The 23,842-nt window shown below is 47.3% G+C and overlaps 3 protein-coding genes across 5 annotated transcripts in view; 2 read left to right on the top strand and 1 right to left on the bottom strand.

The window, feature by feature from the left end:
• The first annotated feature begins 572 nt into the window (after nucleotides 1-572).
• LOC135817071 (glutathione S-transferase A-like) lies at nucleotides 573-3,697 on the top strand. The gene is made up of 5 exons (XM_065330172.1): nucleotides 573-844; nucleotides 1,330-1,395; nucleotides 1,736-1,816; nucleotides 2,183-2,320; nucleotides 2,974-3,697. The coding sequence occupies exons 1-5, from the start codon at nucleotides 674-676 to the stop codon at nucleotides 3,184-3,186; spliced, it is 669 nt and encodes a 222-aa protein (XP_065186244.1). The 5' UTR covers nucleotides 573-673; the 3' UTR covers nucleotides 3,187-3,697.
• A 1,566-nt stretch (nucleotides 3,698-5,263) lies between these two features.
• On the top strand, nucleotides 5,264-11,843 carry LOC135817072 (glutathione S-transferase A-like). 3 transcript variants are annotated; one of them, XM_065330174.1, is made up of 6 exons: nucleotides 5,264-5,625; nucleotides 6,312-6,377; nucleotides 7,071-7,151; nucleotides 9,550-9,618; nucleotides 10,886-10,954; nucleotides 11,381-11,843. In XM_065330174.1, exons 1-6 carry the CDS (start codon nucleotides 5,455-5,457, stop codon nucleotides 11,591-11,593), a joined length of 669 nt encoding a protein of 222 aa, XP_065186246.1. In that variant the 5' UTR covers nucleotides 5,264-5,454; the 3' UTR covers nucleotides 11,594-11,843. The 3 variants fall into 3 exon arrangements, with proteins under 3 accessions (XP_065186246.1, XP_065186245.1, XP_065186247.1); XM_065330173.1 differs by lacking the exon at nucleotides 9,550-9,618 and adding an exon at nucleotides 9,226-9,294 and having other exon boundaries at nucleotides 5,271-5,625; XM_065330175.1 differs by lacking the exon at nucleotides 9,550-9,618 and having other exon boundaries at nucleotides 5,271-5,625.
• Nucleotides 11,844-14,359: 2,516 nt separating this feature from the next.
• The window catches only part of LOC135817074 (DNA topoisomerase I, mitochondrial-like), a 30,789-nt gene continuing 21,306 nt past the window's right edge, over nucleotides 14,360-23,842 (bottom strand). The window contains exons 32-41 of the mRNA XM_065330176.1: nucleotides 23,765-23,833; nucleotides 23,363-23,416; nucleotides 22,097-22,132; nucleotides 20,896-20,920; nucleotides 20,510-20,586; nucleotides 19,975-20,025; nucleotides 19,291-19,358; nucleotides 17,355-17,439; nucleotides 16,345-16,415; nucleotides 14,360-16,137 (exon numbers count right to left, since the gene is read on the bottom strand). Coding sequence (XP_065186248.1) covers nucleotides 16,035-16,137; nucleotides 16,345-16,415; nucleotides 17,355-17,439; nucleotides 19,291-19,358; nucleotides 19,975-20,025; nucleotides 20,510-20,586; nucleotides 20,896-20,920; nucleotides 22,097-22,132; nucleotides 23,363-23,416; nucleotides 23,765-23,833 — 639 coding nt within the window. The 3' untranslated portion in view covers nucleotides 14,360-16,034. The remainder of the gene's footprint in view (nucleotides 16,138-16,344; nucleotides 16,416-17,354; nucleotides 17,440-19,290; nucleotides 19,359-19,974; nucleotides 20,026-20,509; nucleotides 20,587-20,895; nucleotides 20,921-22,096; nucleotides 22,133-23,362; nucleotides 23,417-23,764; nucleotides 23,834-23,842) is intronic.

A 23,842-nucleotide genomic window follows, 5' to 3' on the forward strand; every position in this document is an offset into this window, starting at 1 on the left:
GTAGCATAGCAGCAAGAGTACATAACCCCCCCCCCCCCCCCCCTTATGACTTACTGTACTCTTGTCAGTCTTGAGTCTTGGTAGCGGTAGAGTACGACTCGTAGATCTACTACTACTACTACTAGAGAGCTGAGCAGGTGAGTGGTGTGTTGTTGAGTGTAGACATGTAGTCCTGACTCCTGTACTACTGTGGCAGTGGTAGTCAGTGCACTGACATTGCACTGACATGACTCGACTGCAAGTTTTCATGTACTCTTGCTCGACTGTGATCTCGCCATACCTACCCGTCCTTGTCCATAGTGATACGCTTCCGTGACAACATCATGTCAAGTACGGTACAAATCTGCCAGCCTAGCCAGCCATCGCGACTTGGGCAGTGTTCTTTCGCAGATGTTTCCAGAAAGACACACGACATAACCATGATAACATCCAGGCGACCCTGGCTCGTGGACTCGTGGTGACATGTCAAACGATCGCATTCTACGCGAACCAAGTAGAGAAACTTCTGGAAGCAACAAACTGCTGCATGCTGCCTATCAGCTGTGCATCCATAAAAGCTCACACACACCAAGCAAACCATCAATCTACAAAGAAACTAACCAGTTGTCGGGTTGAGTTCAGGCTAGTCAGTGTCGACGGCTTCCTTCGTCGTGCGAACAAAGTTTCATTGAAGATGGGTAAAGAGGACATGCTTCTGTACTGGGGGTCTGGTAGTCCGCCATGCATCCGAACAATGATTGCTTTAGAAGAGAAAGGCTTCAGTGGATATCCGCAGAAGCTAATCGAGTTCGGCAAGAAAGAGCACAAAACCGAGGAGGTGCTGGCATTGAATCCCCGTGGTCAGGTACTGAGTATGCCAATGACGGTGTATAATTATTTCGGTCTGCTCAATGAATCAATTCCCTCAAACATTTTCTGCTTTTTGTTATCATCCCGAATTCCCAATTCCCCGCGGCCCGGAGTCATAAAATACAACTCCCTGATAATACTTTTAATATCACCAGTAATGCAGTATGCAACTACTAGATCAGTAGAAGCTATGTGCAGTGAGTCATGTGTACAATAGTCAATAGCTGCAATGCCATGGTGTGGATCTAGCACTAGCAGATCAACACAGTCACGACCTACTTGACTGCACAGCATGAAGCCACAAGTACAGACTAGACTGGCACTCAGTCAGTAGGTCGACTTTTATTGTACAACTACATTGTTATTTGTATGTACCAATGAATCCAAGGCACCATGCTGGGGATTGCCCAGGGTGTGAAACACTGGAGAGCCTGAGGATTTACTAACTCGATTGTTGGATTTTATGCTCACCCTGTGTAGGTGCCGGCATTCAAAGATGGTGATGTGATAATCAACGAGTCCTATGCTATCATCCATTACCTGCAGGTGAGATACCACCACCATGTACACAGACACGATGGTGGTACGAACCCAGGTGTGTGGTTCAAGACGGATATTTTCTAATGGAGGGGAATCGGAATACTCTTCCCAGCTCTTCTTCCAATCATCATCTGCCTTAGTTATGATCTCGATTATGCGACTGCATCTGCAGCTAGCTGCGCATCAATAAATTATAGACGGGTTGGACGGGTGGTCGGTGTATGTGCCACTTGTGACACTGCATTATTGGAACATGCTCTTTTGGTCATTAACTATATACTGTACATGTACCCAATGTTCCCAGACGGGCTTTATCATGACGGCTTGTTGTTGTTGTTGCTAACAGCATCGATATCCTGACAGTGGTACCAATCTATTGCCAGGTGATTGCAAGCAGCAAGGCTTCGTTCTGCAAAGATACTACGAGGTACAGTACCGCAACCACTTGCCACTGTTTGTCACTGTTTGTCCATACATGCAAGGCTTTTTTTTACACGTATCTCTATTCTCGACTCACAATGTCGTAAAATAAAACAAATCATGGTTCACGTGAGATTCGGGTATACTGACTTTTTCTCATGCATAGGAATGCCACCACCACCACCCAGGACCAAAGCTGCAATTTCATATTTTCGTAACGCAAACTAGTATTTTGCGTACTGTGTAACTTTTGAATGATATCATAGTGACCAGTAACCGTCTATTTACCGTGCTGTTATGTTTTAAATGCATCTGTATGTTTGTGTGCATGCTGGTGTGCATGCTTGCGCGTGTGTGCACGTGTCTGTTGCAGGTTCAAGCTGCCTTCTACCCAAAGGTCCTTGACCTGTTCAAGACTGTCATGAACAAGGAGGCAACAGATGAGGCAAAGGCGAAGAAGGGAGAGGAGCTGGTTGAGGAGGCAACAAGATTTGATGCGTACCTGAAGGATGTGAGTCTCCTGTTCGGATTTGCTCCAATGTACTACAGTTTGAAGTAGTAGTGGATGCATAGTGTTGTTGACTCAGTAGTCAGCACTGCACAAGAATTTATCTTAGTCGTCACTGGAATGCTTATCGTGATGGGGCTCGATTTCATCTCATGGCTTATCGAAGGGTACATTATGATTGTATTCTCTGGATGCGTTTGTTCGTCCCGGTTCTTCTGTAAAAAACTTGGACGGTTCTTGCCGGGAATACTATGCCATGTGTCTGTCTATCACTGGTTGCGCGAGGTTGTGCACTGCCGCTCATCCATGGAGAATGCTTGCAAAGTGATAGTCTTGTTCAATTTTCTGATAATTGTTTGAGTAAGAAACTCAGTGAGACACTCAGTGAGACACTCAGTGCCGGCAACAAGGTTCCAGTGAGTAAAGTATAGTAGTGGTCAATGAAATCCAGTCGAGTTTCTCAAGTACGCGCAGGGCGTTGCGCAGCCCTAGACCTGCCAACACTGGGCTGCGAAAAGGTGCGGCACAGCGCCACCGTGACTTGACCAGTCTTGCGACTGGATTTCATTGAGCAGCACTGTACCTTTCTTTGGTTGTGTGCTACCATGACAACGTCATTATTTTACTATTCATGTTATTTATCTCTCCATGTGCAGGGTACATTCCTAGCTGGAGATCAGTTCTCTATGGCTGATATTGATTTCATCACGATCCTGCTGCTTCTCGATCGACAAGAATTCAAGCTAGAGGGACGTTTCCCAAACATGTTCGCTTATTGGCAGCGTCTTAAGGACCGTCCGTCTGTTGTTGCCTCGTATCCCCCTCATTTCAAGACGAGCGAATCAACCCGCTACTTTGCCAGTTGTTGAAGCTATTACTTCATGACACGCTTTCCGTATGTGCACGTGTGTGTGTATGTTTAGACTAGTCGTACTAGCTGCTATTGTTTTTGTTGCCGTGCCTGGCATCATGCTATTATCGGCCAGCTTGAGTTTTGAGTGCTTTGGCATATCCTGCGTGACATGTGTCCACTGCCTACTGAACTGTGTGTGTATTCGTGTGCTAGACGACTCGTGAGCCGATGAACATATTTTCTACTCGTTATCTTGATATCTGCTGTACCCCTGTCAGACAGCGTAGCTAGCAGCTATGTCGCCATGCACCACTAGCGGTGATGTGTATCATCTGTATCAGCTTACTCTTCCAGCTTGTCATAGTCCCTGTAGTTGTCACTTTAAAAACAACGCCCATCATTTTATTTTTCTCCATGCCCAGTTTTCCTGTTGTGCTGTGGTTTATTCCACTTTATGCCACCTTATACCGCTTGTTTTACCTTTTCTTTTTTATGATGATTTTATTCATATACACAACAGTGATTGATTCCACGTGTTGATGTGTAAGAGTGAGCATGTGGACACTGTATATCACGTGTGTGCGTTGCGCTAGTCTTGATCTGTTTCAGTCAGATCTTCTCGTCTGCTGTCGTTGGTATAAGAGGGAATCTGTGGGTGTACATTCAGTGCACTTGCCGATTTGCTTGCTTCTCTTGTGACGGATGTATAATTATGGTGCACGCACGCGTGTGTGTGCACGCGCAGCACGCCCACATTTGTACAGTCCTGCTCAATGAAATCCGTTCGATCAAGTCCATACCATCACGCCAGGCGGGGTGCAGTCCCAGATATGCGAACCGTGACCATGGTGAATGGGATGTGAATTGGTGCATGCGTGCAGGGCGCAAACTTGATTCACGCAATCGGATTTCATTGAGCAGTGTCCTATGTCAGCGCTTGCGGTACGTGTAGTCGACTTCCAATCGAAGGGTCATTCCACACAATTTTTTTCTTTCCTCTCTTTCCCCTACATTAATCTCTGTCTCGGAAAAAGAGCGTTTTATATGCCAACCTCGCAAATATTTTGATTTTATTACTTCTAGAAAACCGGATTACGTAATCATTAGTTCTGCGCGACTACTACATGATAGTTTTTCGATTTTGACAGCATGTTACAAGGCGAGGACGCGTAGTGCTCCTGACTACAACCATAACCCGGTTGGCAGAGTCCCGGTCTTGCGACCATTTGAACCGTATTGGGAAAACCCAGGTTCGGACCCTCGTTACTCTACGGGTTGGTAGGATTTTTATAATTTTCGTTTTTTGTGTTGTAGAAGTCGTCATGTTGCCTCTGCCAACCGGGTTATGGTTGTAGTCAGGAGCACTACGCGTCCTCGCCTTGTAACATGCTGTCAAAATCGAAAAACATGTTCCAAGCAAGGCTTCCGTGTATATACATGATAGTCAGTGTAGAGCTACAGTCCATTCATAAAAAGATGGGCTCTGGCTCTGGCGAGCTCCCGTATTTGGCGATTTTTCGTGATTTCATCGTGCAGTGCTGCGAAATTTGAAATTTGAAAAAGGGTCCAAAAAGGGTACCTGAACTGGGGTTCGAACCGCACAATGCAATGCACGTTTGCAGGCAGGGTCAAACGGCCTGGATTTTTATGGTTTTTCCTAATTCAGTGCTGTTGGGGAAAAACCTGGCCGAAATTCTATTCTTGTTATGGCTTGCTTTTTGGACAAAAAAACTTCAGAAACATAATGGATTCCATAAGGGATTGCAGAAAAAAATTCTAAAAAAACTCAAAGTTTGACCCATTTATATGGCCAAAAGCTAGAAGTCCATCTTTTTCTGAATGGACTGTAGCTGTGCACGTGCACGTGCAAGACGACTCTTCGAAGGCTGGGACGAAGCTTCCAAATCGGACCAAGGCCAAGCAAAGCCAAGGCCTGAACCATTACACGTGAGCGAAATCGACACTACAACAAGAACATACCTTCTGGAAACATCGATGATCGACCAGCGAGGAAAATCAGCCTACCTGCCGCTGATGTACCGGTAGCCAGGAACAAGTACAAGGCCAGTCCATCGTCGACGTCCCGTACTGGCACAACCAGAGTCAGACAACACGACCACACCAGACTGCACGAACAGCGTTACAGAACAGTCACGATAAAGAGTCTTGAGCTGAACTTTGTTCAAGTCCAGTCACGATCACCAGGTAGATCTACTCACGGCTAGGTCATTTTGTAAGGTCAAACAGTTGCCAGTAGCTGAGCAGTAGCAGGCGGGCAGGCAGAATGGGTAAAGAAGATATGTTTCTACTCTGGGGATCAGGCAGCTCACCCTGCATGCGTGTGATGATTGCGCTGGAAGAGAAGGGATTTAGCGGCTATGCGCAGAAGAAACTGGATTTCAGCAAAGGCGAACACAAAGGTCCTGAAGTTCTGGCGTTGAATCCACGTGGTCAGGTAAACACCATACAAGTTAGAATCCATGATCTAACTACAAAAACAATTCTATGGCCCATTTGTTTTATTGAGGGTGGATGCGTGAACTCTGCAAATGTTGTCACAAAACATTGTTTTGCTAGTATTGTGGGCCATGGCGTGGGTACGAGTAGTACTGAGTCTGGGCATGCCGAGCGGAGGCAGCCGGGAGCAACGAATGGACCCCAGCCCCGGGCCGGCCTAGGCGGTCTACGCCCATATGCACACATGCCGCCGCCACTGGAACAATTTCATCATGGATTGGTACATGTACTTGCCCGTCTTGCCGGGGCCAGAGAAGGGGGGGGGGGGGTCGATCCATTCTCCTGCTCCCTGGTGTAACGTTATACAAGCCAGTCCATGCAGATTTTCACTACTGGCTGATTGAAGCCTGCGATGCCGGTCTAGCAGAGTTGAACACCACCCAGCTCGCCCAGCAGTACACCCATTGCCAATACGTTCCCCGTAGGTCTATACACCACCCATTGCCGCTGACTCATATTGGCAGACACTAGTGCCACTAGGAGAGCGGTGACCGTATCACCATGGCAACGCTCCCGGTGTGTTGTTAGTGGTGGGAGTGTGAGCTCAGTCGGTATTACAATCACGTAGTACTTAGTGCATATGCCATTGTTTCTTGCTGTGGTCTTTGTCACTATCTTTGTCAGGTTCCTACCTTCAAGGACGGTGATCTCGTTCTGGGAGAGTCCTATGCAGTTCTGCATTACCTGCAGGTAAAGTAGCATCCTCATCCACTAACAGTCTCTCATCTGCTAGCTACTGACATACATGCCATGATGGACATATACCAGCTGGTTACATGTACTTGTCAACTTGTCAACAATCTCCAGGCCAGTCTGGTTTGTTGCCGCTAACGCGTAGAAGCAAGAGTACATAAACCAGAGTGTGCCACTCGGGATGGTTCCTGTGGGAGCGTAATTCGTGCAGTACGTCATTTCTGACGGCATGGTAAGCCACAGGTACGGTGAAAAGTTGCGTAACCAGTCGCGGTGGTGCAGGTCACTGAGTTTGTCCTGATTTCGGTTTTTTGATACGGATAGCCTGGTGACTTTACTTGTCGGTGGATGTACGCAGCGTACACAGTCAGACAAAACACCGAAATCCTGAAACTGGATGTCTAAAATCAAGCAAACTTGGCTGATTTCCGGGCTATGAAACATGAAAATTTGAGCTGTACGCAAGTCGCGGCTTCGCTGACCTCATCAGGGTGACGTAGTGCACGAACTGCGCTGTTTCAGATCTGATATGCACAGTTGCACACTCTGGTTTATGTACTCTTGGTAGAAGTAGTAGTCTCGCTCTTGTCACTTATGCAGTTTTATGGCCAGAGGCGATTCATTGTAGTGATATATTCCATGTTCCATGCAGGCATATGTCTATGACTGTGTGCTGTGTGTACCCCATAGCACCGCTATCCAGACAGTGGTAACAACCTGCTACCTGGATCAGCCAAGGAGCAAGGCAAGGCACTACAGCGTTACTATGAGGTACATCATAGGGCATGCAGGGCATGTACTGGACTGGCTCAGTTCAGAATAGATACTCACGGCTAGGCTAAGATAGTCACATGATCATGGTGATGTCACATGATGTCACATGATGTCACTCACCAGGAGCAGAACTGCAGACTGACCTTCAAGTGTTTGTGGACCTGTATCTGACGCCTCAGTAGTCCGAGAGGATAGGGTAGTGCCCCTGGGAATGGCATGGTGTTCCGGTGGATGGGATGACGTCCCTGTGGATGCAGACACAGTTGACATGACTTCTAGCATGGAGTTCACACATATATTAACAATACAGCGACATCACAGGCAACCTTGACAACACTACAGTCAGGTCAGTCAGTCTGAGTCAGTCTGAGTCAGATAATGATAAAGTGACTGGACCATTGCACAGAAACTGAGACGGAAGTGATCACGACTGAGTCTCTGACTGAGTTAATGATAGCTTGCATGCCGTCCTACCGGTAGGACCACGGGTCCTACCGGTAGGACCCAAGAAATCGCGCTGCAAAAGTGCTTTTGGTTGAGAAATTTCTTGAAACAATTGTTGAGATGAGGTCTTTGTCAGGCAAAGTAATGGCGCAAAATGCAAGACTATGTCCAGTGCATTGCATACGCGCAATTTTATCAATTGTCAAAATGGCCGCACATACTCCTGTCGGAGCGCTAGCAACTCTGTCCAAAGTGAATTTTGACCATGGCACATCAATCGTGGTGAGGTACTAATGTTTTTATTAGTCTACCAAGGCAGTGGAGTGCATAATTCCATACACCGTTTCCATGGTTACCATTTGCTGTTACCATGGAATTTCGTACTATGCCTTGTGCGATCACGTCTAAAATGTGTGGACTCCTTCATTAGCCCCTGAGCAACAGTTTAGGGTCAAGTTTTAGGCCAATGTTACAACAATGGCCATGCAGCATGTCTGTGTATGATGGTCCTACCGGTAGGTCCTACCGGTAGGACCGAGGTCTATGCAAGCTATCATTAACGTTTCCACCATCCTGTTCAGAAAGTGTAGGCAGTCTCCTGTGGATTGTATTACAGGACAGCATGAAACTCTGAGTAGAAAGTCACTGAAATTCTTCCTCTGGACCTTGTCTGCACAGGGACATTAGAAATCATTTTGTTGCAGTTGCTTTGTGGCTCATGACGTGCAGAACATTACGGAGACAGTCGTCGGCGTTGGAAAACTTGCATTGCATGGTATTCAGCAGCAGCATCATGGACTTAGGCTGTGTTTACATGAGAAATTTCAACCCGGGTTGAAAGTCTGTACGATAGACAAAAGAGGTGAGCGTTTACATGAAGACAGTTGACCCGGGTCAAATACTGATATGCCGCGAAAAGTCCACTTCTACAGTCCTGTATGGTCACGTGAATCCGTTCGCGCAAAATTTGCATATGCAGTGCTGTTCAAACCTGGCGCGAGATACGCACAGAAGTACGTTTGTACGATTTTCTTGACCTGGGTTGATTTCAACCCTCCCCTTGTGGGGAGGGTTGGAAATCAACCCGGGGCGAAATTTCAACCCGGGTGAAGCGCAATGCGTCATGTAAATGCGCCATTCATTTTGTGCACATGGCGAGTTGAAATCTGACCCGGGTTGAAACGCCTCATGTAAACACAGCCTTAGCCACATGGGCTGCATGCTGGTTCTGTGAAGCGCGGTGATTGCACTCAGTTTGGCATCATGTCTGTAGACCTATAATGTCTGAGACCTATAGATGTAGAATTATCAGGGCAACCGGTAGTTGGATACACTGCACTGTATTGTGTCCTGCACATGACAGATCAATCATCTGAATAACTTGTCAAGATTGCTAACTGTACACTCGGGCATGATGTGGCTGGACATGTATACCACTGCTACTACTGCCCTGTGTTGCGGCCGTAGCTACAAGCTACACTCTGTACATTACTATATACATGTACATGTACATACTAGTACTGCCCTGTATACTGCCCTGTGCTGCGGCCGTAGGTACATGACATGACTGTACATGACTGTATGCTACTACTGCTGCTGCTGCTGCTACCCTGTGCTGCTGCCGTAGATACAAGTTACACTGTCAGCGCCGTACTATGCTCTCTATCTTGCCATTATGTTCAAAAAGGAGCCGCAGGTACATACCCGTCATTGCCGAGGTTTCTGTGCACGTGTGTATGTGTGTATGGATGCGTGTGTGCATGTGAGTGTGTATGTGTGTATGTGTGTATGGGTGCATGTGAGTGTGTAGGCGGGTGTGTATGTGGGTGTGGGTTTGTGGATGTTTACATACATTTAGTAATTAGCAGTTGATTGATGTTGCATGTTGCTTGACTCTGAATATGACTTGCCGGCTGTGAAACTCTATCGACGGCGCAATCCTGATGGATAGGTGCAGGCAGCACTGCAGCCAGAACACACAGCACTTCTCAAGGCAATCGTCTATGATAAACAACCGCAGGTATTATGTCTACTGAACACAGTGTGGCTGCTGTCGCTATCACTGCCTCTACTGCAGCCTACACCACCCACCGCTGCCAGGGTGCACACATGCGAGCAGTGTGTGTGTTGTCGCTATCACTGCCTCTACTGCAGCCTACACCACCCACCGCTGCCAGGGTGCACACATGCGAGCAGTGTGTGTGTTGTCGCTATCACTGCCTCTACTGCAGCCTACACCACCCACCGCTGCCAGGGTGCACACATGCGAGCAGTGCCATGGTGTGTGTGTGTTGTACTAACCCTATAGACTAGTAACAGCGTTCCCGGACTATGCCGCAGTAGTACATGTACATGTTACCAGCCATCACTGCTGCTACTGCTGTTGCTGCTGCTACAGTAAGATCGGGCGCCGAAGAACACCTCGCCGAAGAACACCCAGGCTGGAAAACCGGCAAAATTTAAGAACAGTCCAGGCTAGAATTATCAGATTTAAGAACACTTTTAAAATTTGGAATATCCACATGAGTGCAGTATTTAACTACATGTACGTTGTCATACATGTACTTACACGAAGTTGCGAATTTACACGTAGATCTACATTGTACATGTATGGGAGGTGAGTACATGTCATGTACACGTGTAAACAGTAACTGCTACATGTACAGTCATTCCCATTTACGACACCCACTAGTTTAGAAGTACTACATTGCACTACATGTACATGTACATGTACATGACAAACGTCATGACGTCACTCGACTCGCCGCGCGCGTGTGAATAAGAACGGTCTGGCTAGAATCAAAAATTTAAGAACTTTCCTAGGCTGCGCTCGAGCCCCTGCGTTCTTCGGCGCCCGATCTTACTGTACTGCTGTTGCTGCTGCTACTGCTGCTGGTGTTGCTGTGTAAATATACCACCACAGTATTGTTGGCATTCTGATCGTGAATACAAACATGCATGCCGGGTTGCAGCTGCGTTGCGCCAAGAGTACATAACGTACTCTTGGTTGCGCCTGGAACATGCAGTGTGTAGTGTGTAGTACCTGGGACCTGTGTTGTAGTACTTGCAAGAAGTATTACATCGTACTTTTTCGCGAGTCGTCCCAGCTGACTGTGGGGGGGGGGGGGGGAGGAGGATTTCACGCACAAGTGCTTGATCTCAGCTAGCCTCTGCCCCACTACCCTTGTCTTGATGTGTGACATGTATACAAACACATCACTTACACCTCTGTTCCTGTCCCGCTCTCTCTCCTTTCCTCTCTCTTGGACTGGGCTCTGGATTTGCAGGAGGAAGTGCAGAAGAAAGTTGATGCCTTCCTCAAAGAGATGAAGACATTTGACGGCTACTTGGCTGAGGTAAGCCCCGACTATCCTGCTACCCAGGCATGGATGCATTCAGGTAGGCATACACTATAGACGTGCCTGTGCTGTAAGCCGCCGAAAGTCAATAGCATTTGCCAGCCATCTGGCTCAGGAAAAATTCGACGGTGAAGGTTTGCGATGAAATAGGATCACTGAGGAAAACACTACACGAGTATTATACAACACAGTCATATTGATACTATCATACAATACATACAGACACATGTAGGCATCATCACTGCTACCTGTATGGTCAAGATGTGGGCAAGATAAGCGGCATATCACATATTCCATAAATCCGTTGTGTGCTGTTGTCAATACATTGTAGTGATTGTAGTGATTGTAGTGAATAAGTAGTGTCCTGTGCGGTCTGTCTGTTCTGCTGTGATTTGGTCTATTTGTGTTGTACTTGTACTGTAGAGCAAGTTTGTAGGTGGCGACAGCTTCAGTCTGGGCGACATCGACATGATGGTAATACTGACAATGTGTGAGCGGCAAGCACTCAATGTAAAGGAGAAGTTTCCAAACATGCATGCGTACTACGAGAGGAACAAGGAGCGGCCTTCAATCGCCGCGTCATACCCACCACATTTCAAGACGAGCGACTCTCCCAAAATCCTGGCAAGCTTCTAGAGTGCTTGCAGCCAGCGTTATTGTTTCCAATGACAGACACATACGCATTGGTCTTATTATACAATCATGTCATTATTCGGTTGGTGAAATGGACAGTTTGAGAGATTACCTCCCCTTACCCACTCTCTACACACTGTTGACGAATACACAAGTTTTGTGTTTCATTTTGAAAACTGAGCTTTCTGCAAACTGTTCTTGTGAGTGTCCAACACTAATCTCTGCACCAATATCACTGAGGAGCAAGACGCTAGCAACAGCTGTAAGAAATGGGAGTAACTTTAGTGCTCAATGTGTCAGCACTGCATGGTTATATGGTCACTAGACTATGGAGTGGTGATTTTACTACTCCCTGGTATAGACTATGGAGCTATTTGTGTATAATTCGACGGCCTGCTAGCTGCTGCTCAGTGTTAGCAAGAGTCCATGGGGGGTTATGGACTCTTGGTGTTACAAGGACGTTTCACACCACAACGAAACGGCTTGATTCTGGCAAGTGCAAGCTCTCAAGTGTATTTCCACACACCCAAACCCTCAAGGTGTGGTTTCATCCTGGAATGAAACTTGTGGACATGTACTTGAAGTATGCGACAACTGAAAGTTTTTTTTGTTTTTTCAAACCTGTTCTGGCCCAATAACGTAAAGGCGAATATGGAAGGAAAGGAAATAAATGGCAGGAAGAAAAATCACAAAGGATAGCAAGTGAGCAATTTAAATGGCAAGAACACCTGCTTCCACAACCACTAGCTCAGCAGAAACAGCAGCAGGTGCTGCAGGAGTGATCATGCTCCTTGCTCCACACAAACACATAATACAGGATCTCAGCAAACTGGCAAAGCTTAGATCATGCAGATGGCAGCCGATATGCGCGATGACTGCGCTGTAATGCTCAGTGGACTTGGCAGAGAGTAGGCAAGCAAAGCGCTTATAGTTATACAGGGCAGAGGCACATTTGCTCATTCCTCCGCTTGTGGAGAACACCGCACGGACAAAAGAAGCATGCTTGACATGCTGGATGCGGTGTTCGTACGCCTGCTTCTTCTCCTTCTCATGCTTGACATAGCAGGCAGCAAGTGGTTTGGACCAATTCAAAGACGCATAAGGGTTAAACTGACACCTGTACATCAATAAAGGTGCGTTCGAATCGGCCTCCCCAAATGTCACTCGCTGCCACGTCAAGCCGAGCCTGGTCATCCGCGATGGCTGCGAGATACCGGAGGTGCTCACCTGACAGGGGTTGCAGATGAGGTTCAATAGACACTAGTTGGGCTACTTGCTTGAGCAGCCTAGCGGTAATGCCGCGGACCTCGTTGTGCCTGATGGTGGGAAATCCTCCAAGGGGCACGACAACGACAGAGCATGTTGCACAATGAAAGTGCTTCCACACTTGCAGGACCGTTGCCAGCCGTTGTGAGAGACAACCATAGCGTAGGCAGATGGCATCGCGAAACTCGCCTTTGGTGAGAGTGAAGCGATGACGGCGGAGAGGTAGGCAGGTCAGCAAGTTTTATGAGCCTTTCTCAGAAGATAGCTCAACGGATCGCTGAAGATCCGGCCCAACAGACACAGAGAAAGCGAGGGCACGAGCCCTGGTGGCATCCCGGGCAATGGATATGATGCGACTCTTGGCTTGATAGATCTGCGCAACAGCATTGCCAAGCCTGGGCTCATGCCTCAGGCTGCGGTGGATGATAGCATAGGACACGCTGACGGAGGACCCATACTGTGGGGCAATGGAGGACGGGGCAGTGAGGCCGAGACCACCATGACGACATGGCAAGGAGATCATTTCGCGCTGTAGGAGAGCCGGGATGAACTCGTTGGTGATGGAATCGTCCAATGGCACCAGGTACTGTGCGATATCTGGCATGGTTCGACATAGAAATGTCCATTTCCCGTGCAGACCACGAACAAGAGCTGCGTTTGACGATTGCGGCTGAGTAACGGCGATGACCCTCAGTCTTTTAACTTGATCCACCCAGGACCCAGGAGTTGACCTCTGTGACGTAAGTGTTGACGAATTCAGGTGAACCAATAGCAGCTCCAAGATACCTCACTCCATCTGACTTGATCTTGACCCCGGTACCTGCAAACATCTCACAGGCTGTAGCATAGTGCTGGGGCTTCACAACGAGTACGGACTTCACTGCGTTGGGGTAGTAGCCAAACCTTGGGCCAAGGCGAAGCAAATTATTCCACCAAGACCGCAAAGGTGCAAGCTTGCCTCCGGACCCAGCATCGTCCGCAAACCAGGCCTGGACTGCTCCTGCTGTTGAGACGGCCTTGATGAGCGGGACTATACCTATGGCGTACATTGCCATGGCAATGGGGTCACCTTGCGCCGTCCCTTCGTGGCTCAGGAGAGGTGCAAGTGACGGGCACAGGTGGCGGATGTTCTGGAGACAGACCTCACGATTTAGGCTGCTAAAACCATTGGATGCATCGGCTAGGAGAACACCGTCAGAATCAGGGCTTTCGAAGGTGACCCGCATTGCGTGGATGGCTGGTTCAAGACTGAAAAGTTAGCATATTTCCATTGTCTAATAAAGTTTGCATGTTTCCATTATCTAATAATCCTGGAATCAAGAGAACATAAACCGGTTTATGTACTCTTGCTGGAATGAAATGAACTCCATGTAAACAGACCCTGATCGCCCCCCCCCCCCCTCCCCCCCCCCCCCACCCCCACCCCCACAATGAAGGTGCGCGCGCACGCATACATCCACGCACAAACACACCAACACACAAACACAAAGCCAGCAATACTCGTCAGTTACTAAAGTCAATTCTTGCTTTTTTATTATATGATGGATCAAGTCAGTGGTCTGGGAGATAAAAGAAAGTTTCATGAAACGCACACTACTATACGCTGTATACGAAAACAGTTAGACAGTCGATGTGAGGTCACCAGAGCCTAGTGGAAGCAGTGCCAAACACACTGAGCTGAGTGTGAGCAGAGCAGAGCAGAGCCTTTCCAACGACTTGTGCAGCCATGGTGGTGGTAGGCAGCAGTGGCAGCGTACGGCTTGACCATGTTCTAGAAATCAGGGTTAGTTTGGTGACTTTTGCCATGGCAACAGCAGCGCACCAGCAGCACGAAGAACAGTGGCAGGAAAAAGAAAAAAGAATATGTAGAAACCGCAAGGTGGTTGGGTTTTCAAAAAGTACCAGAGACGACTCGGAATTCAGTGAAGAAATAAATTACACATGGTAGAACCTGTAGAGCAGCGGCAGTCCAGTGCATGCATGCCCCTGTACATCAGCAGCTGCAGTAGTGCAGTGCATGCATGCCCACGGCGGTGGCGGTGCACTCGCTATCCGAGCAACGTCAAGAGACACTATCATCCAACAAAGGTAAACATATCGGCTGTGTGCATGTTGATGCTAACAGAAAACAGGCTGTAACCATGGTAACACATGACAACCAGTAAGAATAATGACGATGGGATGGCGGTACGAGCAGAGTACACACGAGCAGCTTACATGATGGCACTTGAAAGTAGACACGCCTCATTACGGTTGTGAAGCGATCGATGGCAGCAGTAGAGCATTTACATATCTCCATGTATGATAAAATGGTAACCGTATCCATTACAGCATTGGAGGAGAGGCGATAAGTTTTGTACAACACAAAGAGATATAAGTACAAATGTAGGCAGATTGTTTGGCGCATAGAACATAAAGCACGCAGCTACAGCCACTAAATACAGCTAGGAGTATTTACAGCAGTTGGCAAAGCTACAAAATAACAACAGCAGCAGCAGCAACACCAACAAGAACATGCCACTAAGAAAACCAGCACCAATAATAATCAGCAGCAGCAGCATCAAGAGTCTGTAAACACGTAACAGAAATGGCAAAAATAGACATCTTCTAGAAAAGCTGTACAGAAAGTATACAAGATTGACAATGACAGCGACGATGTGTACATCTAGAGGGGATTGCTATGGGGGACAGACACCGACTAGTACCTCACCGAAACAGATCAGGACGTGTACAAAACAGGTCTAAGTCGGGACGGGGTACCTCATAGAAAGAGGTCTATACAAGATGTCTACATGGCAAGCTAAAGAGACATGCAGTCGAGTTATAAGAACAGAGCAGCACAAGTCGTGAACAGGGTAACATAGCTGAGAGAGAGAGAGAGACCAGTCGCTACAAACCATCTGCAACGAGCCTTTCCACACCTTACTCTGATGGGAGTCAGAGGATATAGCAGTGTACATTGACAAAGAATTAGCACTGCAACGGAAACTAGGCGTTCACATTCACTGACATTGTCATGGTCACAGAACCGAGGAGAATACCACGGCATAGAGTGTTAACCAAGGCATAGCGTGTCAACCAAGGCATAGCGTGTCAACCAAGGCATAGCGTGTCAACCAAGGCATAGCGTGTCAACCAAGGCATAGTGTGTCAACAATTCACACCTTCGTCCTGTGAATTAGAACTCAAATGTCTCATCAGCCATGTCAATAGCCCACATGAACTTCTCGCGTTGTGTTTTGTTGTAGACCTTTTCGAGCGGCACCTCAAATTTCTTGCACCTGTTGTCCAAACACACGTACATGCACACACGCACATGCACACACACACACGTGCACACACACGCGCGCGCACACACAAACACACACGTACAGATACACATGATAATTACAAGCGGCTCTTGCGCAACCCTGACAATCTGTGAATCTCACTGGATAATGGCACACAAGGGAGCGCTTAATAACATCATCGTCATCACCAACACTCACCATGCAACAGAGATACGAGGATCAAGGTAGTTTAGCTTGGACGTGCCTAGAGCAATGGATTTGTTCTCATCCTGCACGTGCAAGAACGACAAGGAAAACATTCCAACAGGATAGATTATCAACAGCAGTTGGTGAAGTGTGCACTCGACTACTACTGACAACATAGCATCCCCCCTCCCCCCCCCCCCCATGACTTGTTACATATGAGTAGTGCAGCTGACAAGGAAGAGCACTGTCTACCATGAAGTTCTGTATATGCCCAATGACCACTGCACCATGTCCAATTTCCCAGGCACATTGCACTGCACCCACCATGTCCAATCCCCCCTCCTGTGCAGTCGCGGTCTGTGAAATCCGACCAAAGTGCAAAACTGGCACTGTGAACCAGTTCCAATAACTGTAAACCGCCCAATGTTTGTGTCACTACATGTTTGTGATCTCTTAGAACCAGCGAGTTTACGATGGCAAATGTTCGCGGAGCACTGAGGCCACACATATACACCCACTGCTGAAGTTTGATTTCACAATGGGTAATATTTCCGCTATGCTCTTCTCGCAAAATTGGCAAACATTAATACGTTGCAAACATTAGGCAGTTTACAGTACATGACTGCATTTGTACATGCGTACATCCAGTGGCATTTGTACATGCGTACATCCAGTGGCATTTGTACATGCGTACATCCAGTGGCATTTGTACATGCGTACATCCAGTGGCATTTGTACATGCGTACATCCAGTGGCATTTGTACCGCTTCCAGGGTGTCAAGGGACCATGCAAGTTGAGGGCACCAGATACATGTATGCACTTTGGGTCAGATTTCACCGAGCGCAACTGCCAACTGTATATTGAAGCTGACAACTACCACCATTCACACAGGCATCCAAGCAAACACACATTCACAATACGCCATCCTTTCACACAGCAAGCACATATTCACACTGACCCCCCTGCACACATGCACACCTGCACACTGCCACCGCTGTGACCATGGTGTTAGTTAACTAACCTTGTCAGTATGGCGCACTTCCAGTTTCTCAAGCTGGTCTTCCAAGCGAGCTAGCTTCTTCTTTGCCTTCTCCTTCTCAATATCCCTACCACACGAGAACAGCAGCAGCAGCAGCAGCATAGCCCACACGTCAATGAACGTAGGACAAATAGCCATGGATTCCACTATCGAGTTCAGCCGAGAGCAGAAGGAGGCATACACATCGCGGGTGTCCTGGGTCATCAGATGTCATTCGTGTCGTGTCGGCGATGTGACAGTGACCGTCAGCAAGTGGCGGAGTCACAGTACAACGTGCACTGCTCACACGCCATGGCTCTCTTTCGAAAGACAATCAAAAATGGCCAGTGACCAAAGCAAGAAAAAACAATCGCATAACGCGGCTCGCTCACCCCCCCCCCCCCCACCGCATGTCAGAAAGTGGAGATAACCACACGCATAGTCTGTTTTCTTCTTAAAAAGTCATATTACACCGCATATCTTTTCCACTCAAATATCGGCAGAAAGCCTTGAATTTTCCGTTTCCCCTTCACGATAGTTTGTATACGCAGGAGCTCGTGTTGTTCTGGCAGAAAATGCAACAACAAAAACGCAGAAATTATCTTGTACAGCAGAAAAACGAAAACGAGCGCTATCCCCTGGATGTACAGTTGCGCTCACTGAAATCCGACCCAAAGTGTAAAGCTGGCGCCCTGGACCTCTTCCGATTACATCATTGTATTTGTACATGTGTACATCCAGCTGCATTTGTGCCACTTCCAGGGCGTCAATGGGCGTGCAAGTTGAGGGCGCTTTTGGTGGGATTTCATCGAGCACAACTGTAGTAAGGACAAGTGTGGTCATACGGCACACAAGAGTGTGGTCATACGGCACACAAGAGTGTGGTCATACGGCACACAAGAGTGTGGTCATACGGCACACAAGAGTGTGGTCATACGGCACACAAGAGTGTGGTCATACGGCACACAAGAGTGTGGTCATACGGCACACAAGAGTGTGGTCATACGGCACACAAGAGTGTGGTCATACGGCACACAAGAGTGTGGTCATACGGCACACAAGAGTGTGGTCATACGGCACACAAGAGTGTGGTCATACGGCACACAAGAGTGTGGTCATACGGCACACAAGAGTGTGGTCATACGGCACACAAGAGTGTGGTCATACGGCACACAAGAGTGTGGTCATACGGCACACAAGAGTGTGGTCATACGGCACGCAAGAGTGTGGTCATACGGCACACAAGAGTGTGGTCACACGGCACACAAGAGTGTGGTCATACGGTACACAAGAGAAATGATGTACTTGGTGTGGTCATACGGCACACAAGAGTGTGGTCATACGGCACACAAGAGTGTGGTCATACGGCACACAAGAGTGTGGTCATACGGCACACAAGAGTGTGGTCATACGGCACACAAGAGTGTGGTCATACGGCACACAAGAGTGTGGTCATACGGCACGCAAGAGTGTGGTCATACGGCACACAAGAGTGTGGTCACACGGCACACAAGAGTGTGGTCATACGGTACACAAGAGAAATGATGTACTTGGTGTGGTCATACGGCACACAAGAGTGTGGTCATACGGCACACAAGAGTGTGGTCATACGGCACACAAGAGTGTGGTCATACGGCACACAAGAGTGTGGTCATACGGTACACAAGAGAAATGATGTACTTGGTGTGGTCATACGGCACACAAGAGTGTGGTCATACGGTACACAAGAGAAATGATGTACTTGGTGTGGTCATACGGCACACAAGAGTGTGGTCATACGGCACACAAGAGTGTGGTCATACGGCACACAAGAGTGTGGTCATACGGCACACAAGAGTGTGGTCATACGGTACACAAGAGAAATGATGTACTTGGTGTGGTCATACGGCACACAAGAAGAGAAATGATGTACTTGTGTTACATGGTATTGAGAACTCACCCCCTTTCTCTCTTGGCCGCCCGATACTCCTTCTTAGCAGCAACAATCAGTTCTTTCTTCTCATCAATCTGAGCACATAGGGTCAATAGTAGACCAAGCCACTCTTAGAGACAGCACCACTAATCAATTGCATACTACAGTGCATACATTATTAAAAGCCGACTCACACAGACAGCAGCAGCAGGATGTCCACAGAATACGATAAAATAAGAATTAATAAATACGGGTTACCGGTAATCACTGCAGCACTCACTTCAGTAACTACAATGCAGATGCCTACAGTCCATTTCAAAACTATAGACGCGTACCTAGGCAAAAACCGTTATGCCAGCATCTATACCACATAAAATCTGTGATCACTTTGTGCATAAATTTTTCCAAATTGGGCGTCTGTTATCCAATCGTTTAGAAACTATATGGGAGTAATTGTGGAGCGGTCCTGAGCAATATTCCGAAAACTATTCTCAAAAAGGTCCAGCCAAATTTGAAATATTTCAAAAACCCTACGCGTCTATAGTTTTGAAATGGACTGTACATGTACATGTGGTGTCAAGCTGGGAGTATGAACACCACCACCACCACCACCACCACCACCACCACCACCACCACCACCACCACCTGGCAACGATCACAAACAAGACAGGGCACGGGGACACACGGGGACATGCACTTAGGTGAGCTCACCTTGCCCTGAAGGTTTTCCATCTGCTGGTCATGACCTTTGGAAACGGAGCGCTGCAACATGGACAAGACAACATGCCATAACACAATGTCAGCCTTAGTCAGCCTTGCCTACACAATGTCAGCCTTGCCTACACAATGTCAGCCTTGCCTACACAATGTCAGCCTTGCCTACACAATGTCAGCCTTGCCTACACAATGTCAGCCTTGCCTACACAATGTCAGCCTTGCCTACACAATGTCAGCCTTGCCTACACAATGTCAGCCTTGCCTACACAATGTCAGCCTTGCCTTGCCCCTAATCACAACCTACACGGTATTAATCCTCTTGCCTTAGCCAAAACCATACTGAAATTTGCCCACGGCCATGATTGGACCAAGACTACCACCAGCAGCAGCAACAACAACACAGATCACACACGAGCACCCACCCACACACACACACACACACACACACACACTGTAGATCTACATAACAGAGTAACAGTTCTCAGTACATGTACAATGTCATGTGGCCAGCAGCATGGTGTGTAGTTACCTGATGGTTACAGAGAATGGCCACAGCTCTATTTGCACGATTGTAGGACAGAGTCTTGGCTGCTGTGTTGTCAGTAGCTGAAGTACACATAGCAACATACACATAAGCTGCAATATCAGCACACCGTTTGCTTGACTGGGGCAATATCAGCACACCGTTTGCTTGACTGGGGCAATATCAGCACACCGTTTGCTTGACTCGGGCAATATCAGCACACCGTTTGCTTGACTGGGGCAATATCAGCACACCGTTTGCTTGACTCGGGCAATATCAGCACACCGTTTGCTTGACTCGGGATGCCGGTATGCAAAATGCAGGTCTTTCAACGACTAATTATAACGTAATTATCAAGTGCACACAATTCAACAAAGATTCTCCTTACTCACCTTTCGTTAATTTCTTCAACTGGTCCTATTGACATAGATGAAGGACGAGACATGCACATGAACAAAAGGCACACACCGACACACACACATGAACATGCACACGCACACACATGAACATGCACACACACACACGCACACACACGCACACACACACACACACACCGACACACACACACACACGTACAAACAAACACAGTAACCACAGTGAGTATCTGGTACATGTATACGTGCAGTGGTTAGTATTTTGAACTATTTTCTATTATACCAGTAGCACAGAGTTTCCCAGCAGGTTCTGTGGCTGTAGTTTTGTACTTGGTACACTGAGTCTGTACCTTTTATCTTGGGGATCACAGACTTGCACCACAGCATGTGTGTATGTGATGTGATACGGTGTGACGTCAAACATGTATGGATATGATCCATACAGTTCTCCAATAGAACCGTGTGCTGATATCGGAGACTGCGCTTGTATCTTCGAAGCCCTCTCGGAGTGCGCTTATAATAGAGACCGGGCTTCTACAAGAGACTGCGCTTGTCATAGAGATAATACGGTATATTTATAGACTGCTTGGAGATCACTAGATTGAGCACCGGCCTGCCATAACACACATGCGCTGGCAACAATACCAACAGTGGCCATAGTGCTGCTGATTGTCTGTACACTGCATTCTGTATTTGAGCCAGCACACGCGAAAATCACCCTTAGTGACATATTTTCAGAAACTGAGATGACAGTGGATAAAGGCAGATGGATTTATGCAGAATTCAATGCAAAAAACGTTTGAAAAAATCTTGAGTAAAACTTGAGTTACGGGTCTAGATAGAGCATTTTCCCTGATATATCGCACATCACACGAAAACAGAGAATGTTTGAAGTGCGTTTTCTCAGCGTGAAGTGCGTGTCACTAAGGTCGATTTTCGCGTGCGCTGGCTCATTTGTGCTTATCAGTAGATCAGGATTACCACCAATCTCTCCCAGAATCATTTGCAGTAAAACTAGCCGAGGAAAAAAACCCTCTGCACACACAGTGTCCAATGTGCCCATCTGAACTCGCACACGCAGCCAAGCAACTCATTGCTTGAATAGAGTATGTCTCAAGCACCTACTGCCCTAGGTGCACACGGATCTCCACACTATTATACACAGTACACAGCACTATGCTGTTCACAGAGATGGACTGGTGGAAGTCGTTCAACATACCTGTAGCGTGAATGAGGCATTGTATGTACGGAACACCTGCACAAGCAACGGCATTTACAAGACAACACACACAACAGCAGGTACTCAGAGAGGAGAGTAAGCACATGACAACACATAACAACACACAACATATTACAAAACAAGCACACAGGTATTCAAAAGGGAAAGTGCACTACCATAAAGCAAACAAAGCAACAGAGAAAACTATACTAGTACTAGTAGTAGAGGTAAAAGCGTAAAACAATTACACGTCTTCACTAACCAATCACTTGCTCACTATAACCTATTGAGTACATAATATTTCCACGGGAAAAGACCCAAGCGTAGCTACATTCTTGCAATTGGTCTTCTTATGAGTTTGTCATGAACAGGAGCAACACCACACAACTTATTACTAATGGGAAGATGTGTTGTCTTTTTTGAGAAGTTTCAATATTTCCCACGGTGAGTGTGCAGCTGCCAGTGGTAAGGATTGTGCTCTGAGCTGCACACAGGTGGCACCGCAAACAGTTATACACAAAGTAAGGGAGCGTACCAGCTTGTGTGTACTAGAGTGCGGGTGCAATGAGGGCTGTGTGCGTACCACCTGCCTGATTGTAGTTGGTAGGTACTAGTTTGTGCTGGAAGTGCGTGGGCAGAGTGAGGGGTGTGTCCCAGCAGCCTGTGTAGTGTCACAGGCAGAGCGAGTTTTGAAGTCTGAAGAAAATGTTGAACGGTCTCTGCTGGGATGACAGCTACACCATAACTCAATGGTTAGAGTATCACTGACCTGAAGCGAAGGTCCCTGGTTCAAGTCCTGGTGGTGACAGCCAATTTATTTCTTCAGACTTTTTCCCCTTTTCAGTCCGTCAAACCATGAATACAATAAAATCCTGCACGGTTATATCTACCGGCAAGAGTACATAACCCCCAAGAGTGTGCAACTCCCGCATACCCTGCTGTCCCCACAGAATTTCAAGTTGACGTCATTATTTACGATACAATGCACCTTGCACCAGTGATTTACAACATGTGTACGGGTGTCAACGCATCACACATTTTTCTTTGCAATAATTTGTACAGGATCAGACGGGCTTTGGACCACCACAGGTTCCGGATTCGTCTGATAGTCCGTGTGCAATGCGCATTGCATCATAAAAATTAATGACGTCAACTAGAAATTCTGTCGGGACAGCACCCATAGTCGAGTTGCACACTCTTGGGGGAGTTATGTACTATGTACTCTTGCTACCGGTAGTAAGGTTAAGAAAAGAGAAGGAAACATACCTTGGCAGTTAGTCCAGGCATCAACTCTGATAAATGTGAGTTCAGAGAAGTAGTCTGCATGCATAGCACATAAGGAAAAAGCAACACAGAACACACACACACACACACACACACCCACACACACACACACACACACACATTAATACATATAAAATCATGTATGTGTAAGCACAGTGTATCGAGTATTGATCCATACTGTACTAAGGTACTGTAGGTGGTAATCCGATTTTCTTTTCAAAAGCACTGGGGTGCTGGGGGACTGGGGGACAGCAGCATTGGAGCATTGGGGGACTGGATCACACTGGGGCAATGAAGCATTGGTAGATGGTGCAGAAATCTTTACCCATCCTAGACAGTAGAAGAATCACATGCACATCATGCACTCACTCATCTTGTCCTTACCTGTAGTCTGTCAAAGAGTTCATGAGATTGCTCCTTGTCTTTCATGAATAGTTTCAAATTCTTGAAGACCTGAGCACA

The sequence above is a fragment of the Sycon ciliatum genome, chromosome 5 (assembly GCF_964019385.1).
Source record: "Sycon ciliatum chromosome 5, ocSycCili1.1, whole genome shotgun sequence".
NCBI lineage: Eukaryota > Metazoa > Porifera > Calcarea > Leucosolenida > Sycettidae > Sycon > Sycon ciliatum.

Bases quoted from the DNA above. Each gene is read 5' to 3' on its own strand.
- LOC135817071 (XM_065330172.1), top strand. From the start codon at position 674: ATGGGTAAAGAGGACATGCTTCTGTACTGGGGGTCTGGTAGTCCGCCA. The intron at 1,396-1,735 runs GTGAGATACCAC...TGTTGCTAACAG, and splicing joins CTATCATCCATTACCTGCAG to CATCGATATCCTGACAGTGG. The intron at 2,321-2,973 runs GTGAGTCTCCTG...CTCCATGTGCAG, and splicing joins TTGATGCGTACCTGAAGGAT to GGTACATTCCTAGCTGGAGA.
- LOC135817072 (XM_065330174.1), top strand. From the start codon at position 5,455: ATGGGTAAAGAAGATATGTTTCTACTCTGGGGATCAGGCAGCTCACCC. The intron at 6,378-7,070 runs GTAAAGTAGCAT...TGTACCCCATAG, and splicing joins CAGTTCTGCATTACCTGCAG to CACCGCTATCCAGACAGTGG. The intron at 10,955-11,380 runs GTAAGCCCCGAC...CTTGTACTGTAG, and splicing joins TTGACGGCTACTTGGCTGAG to AGCAAGTTTGTAGGTGGCGA.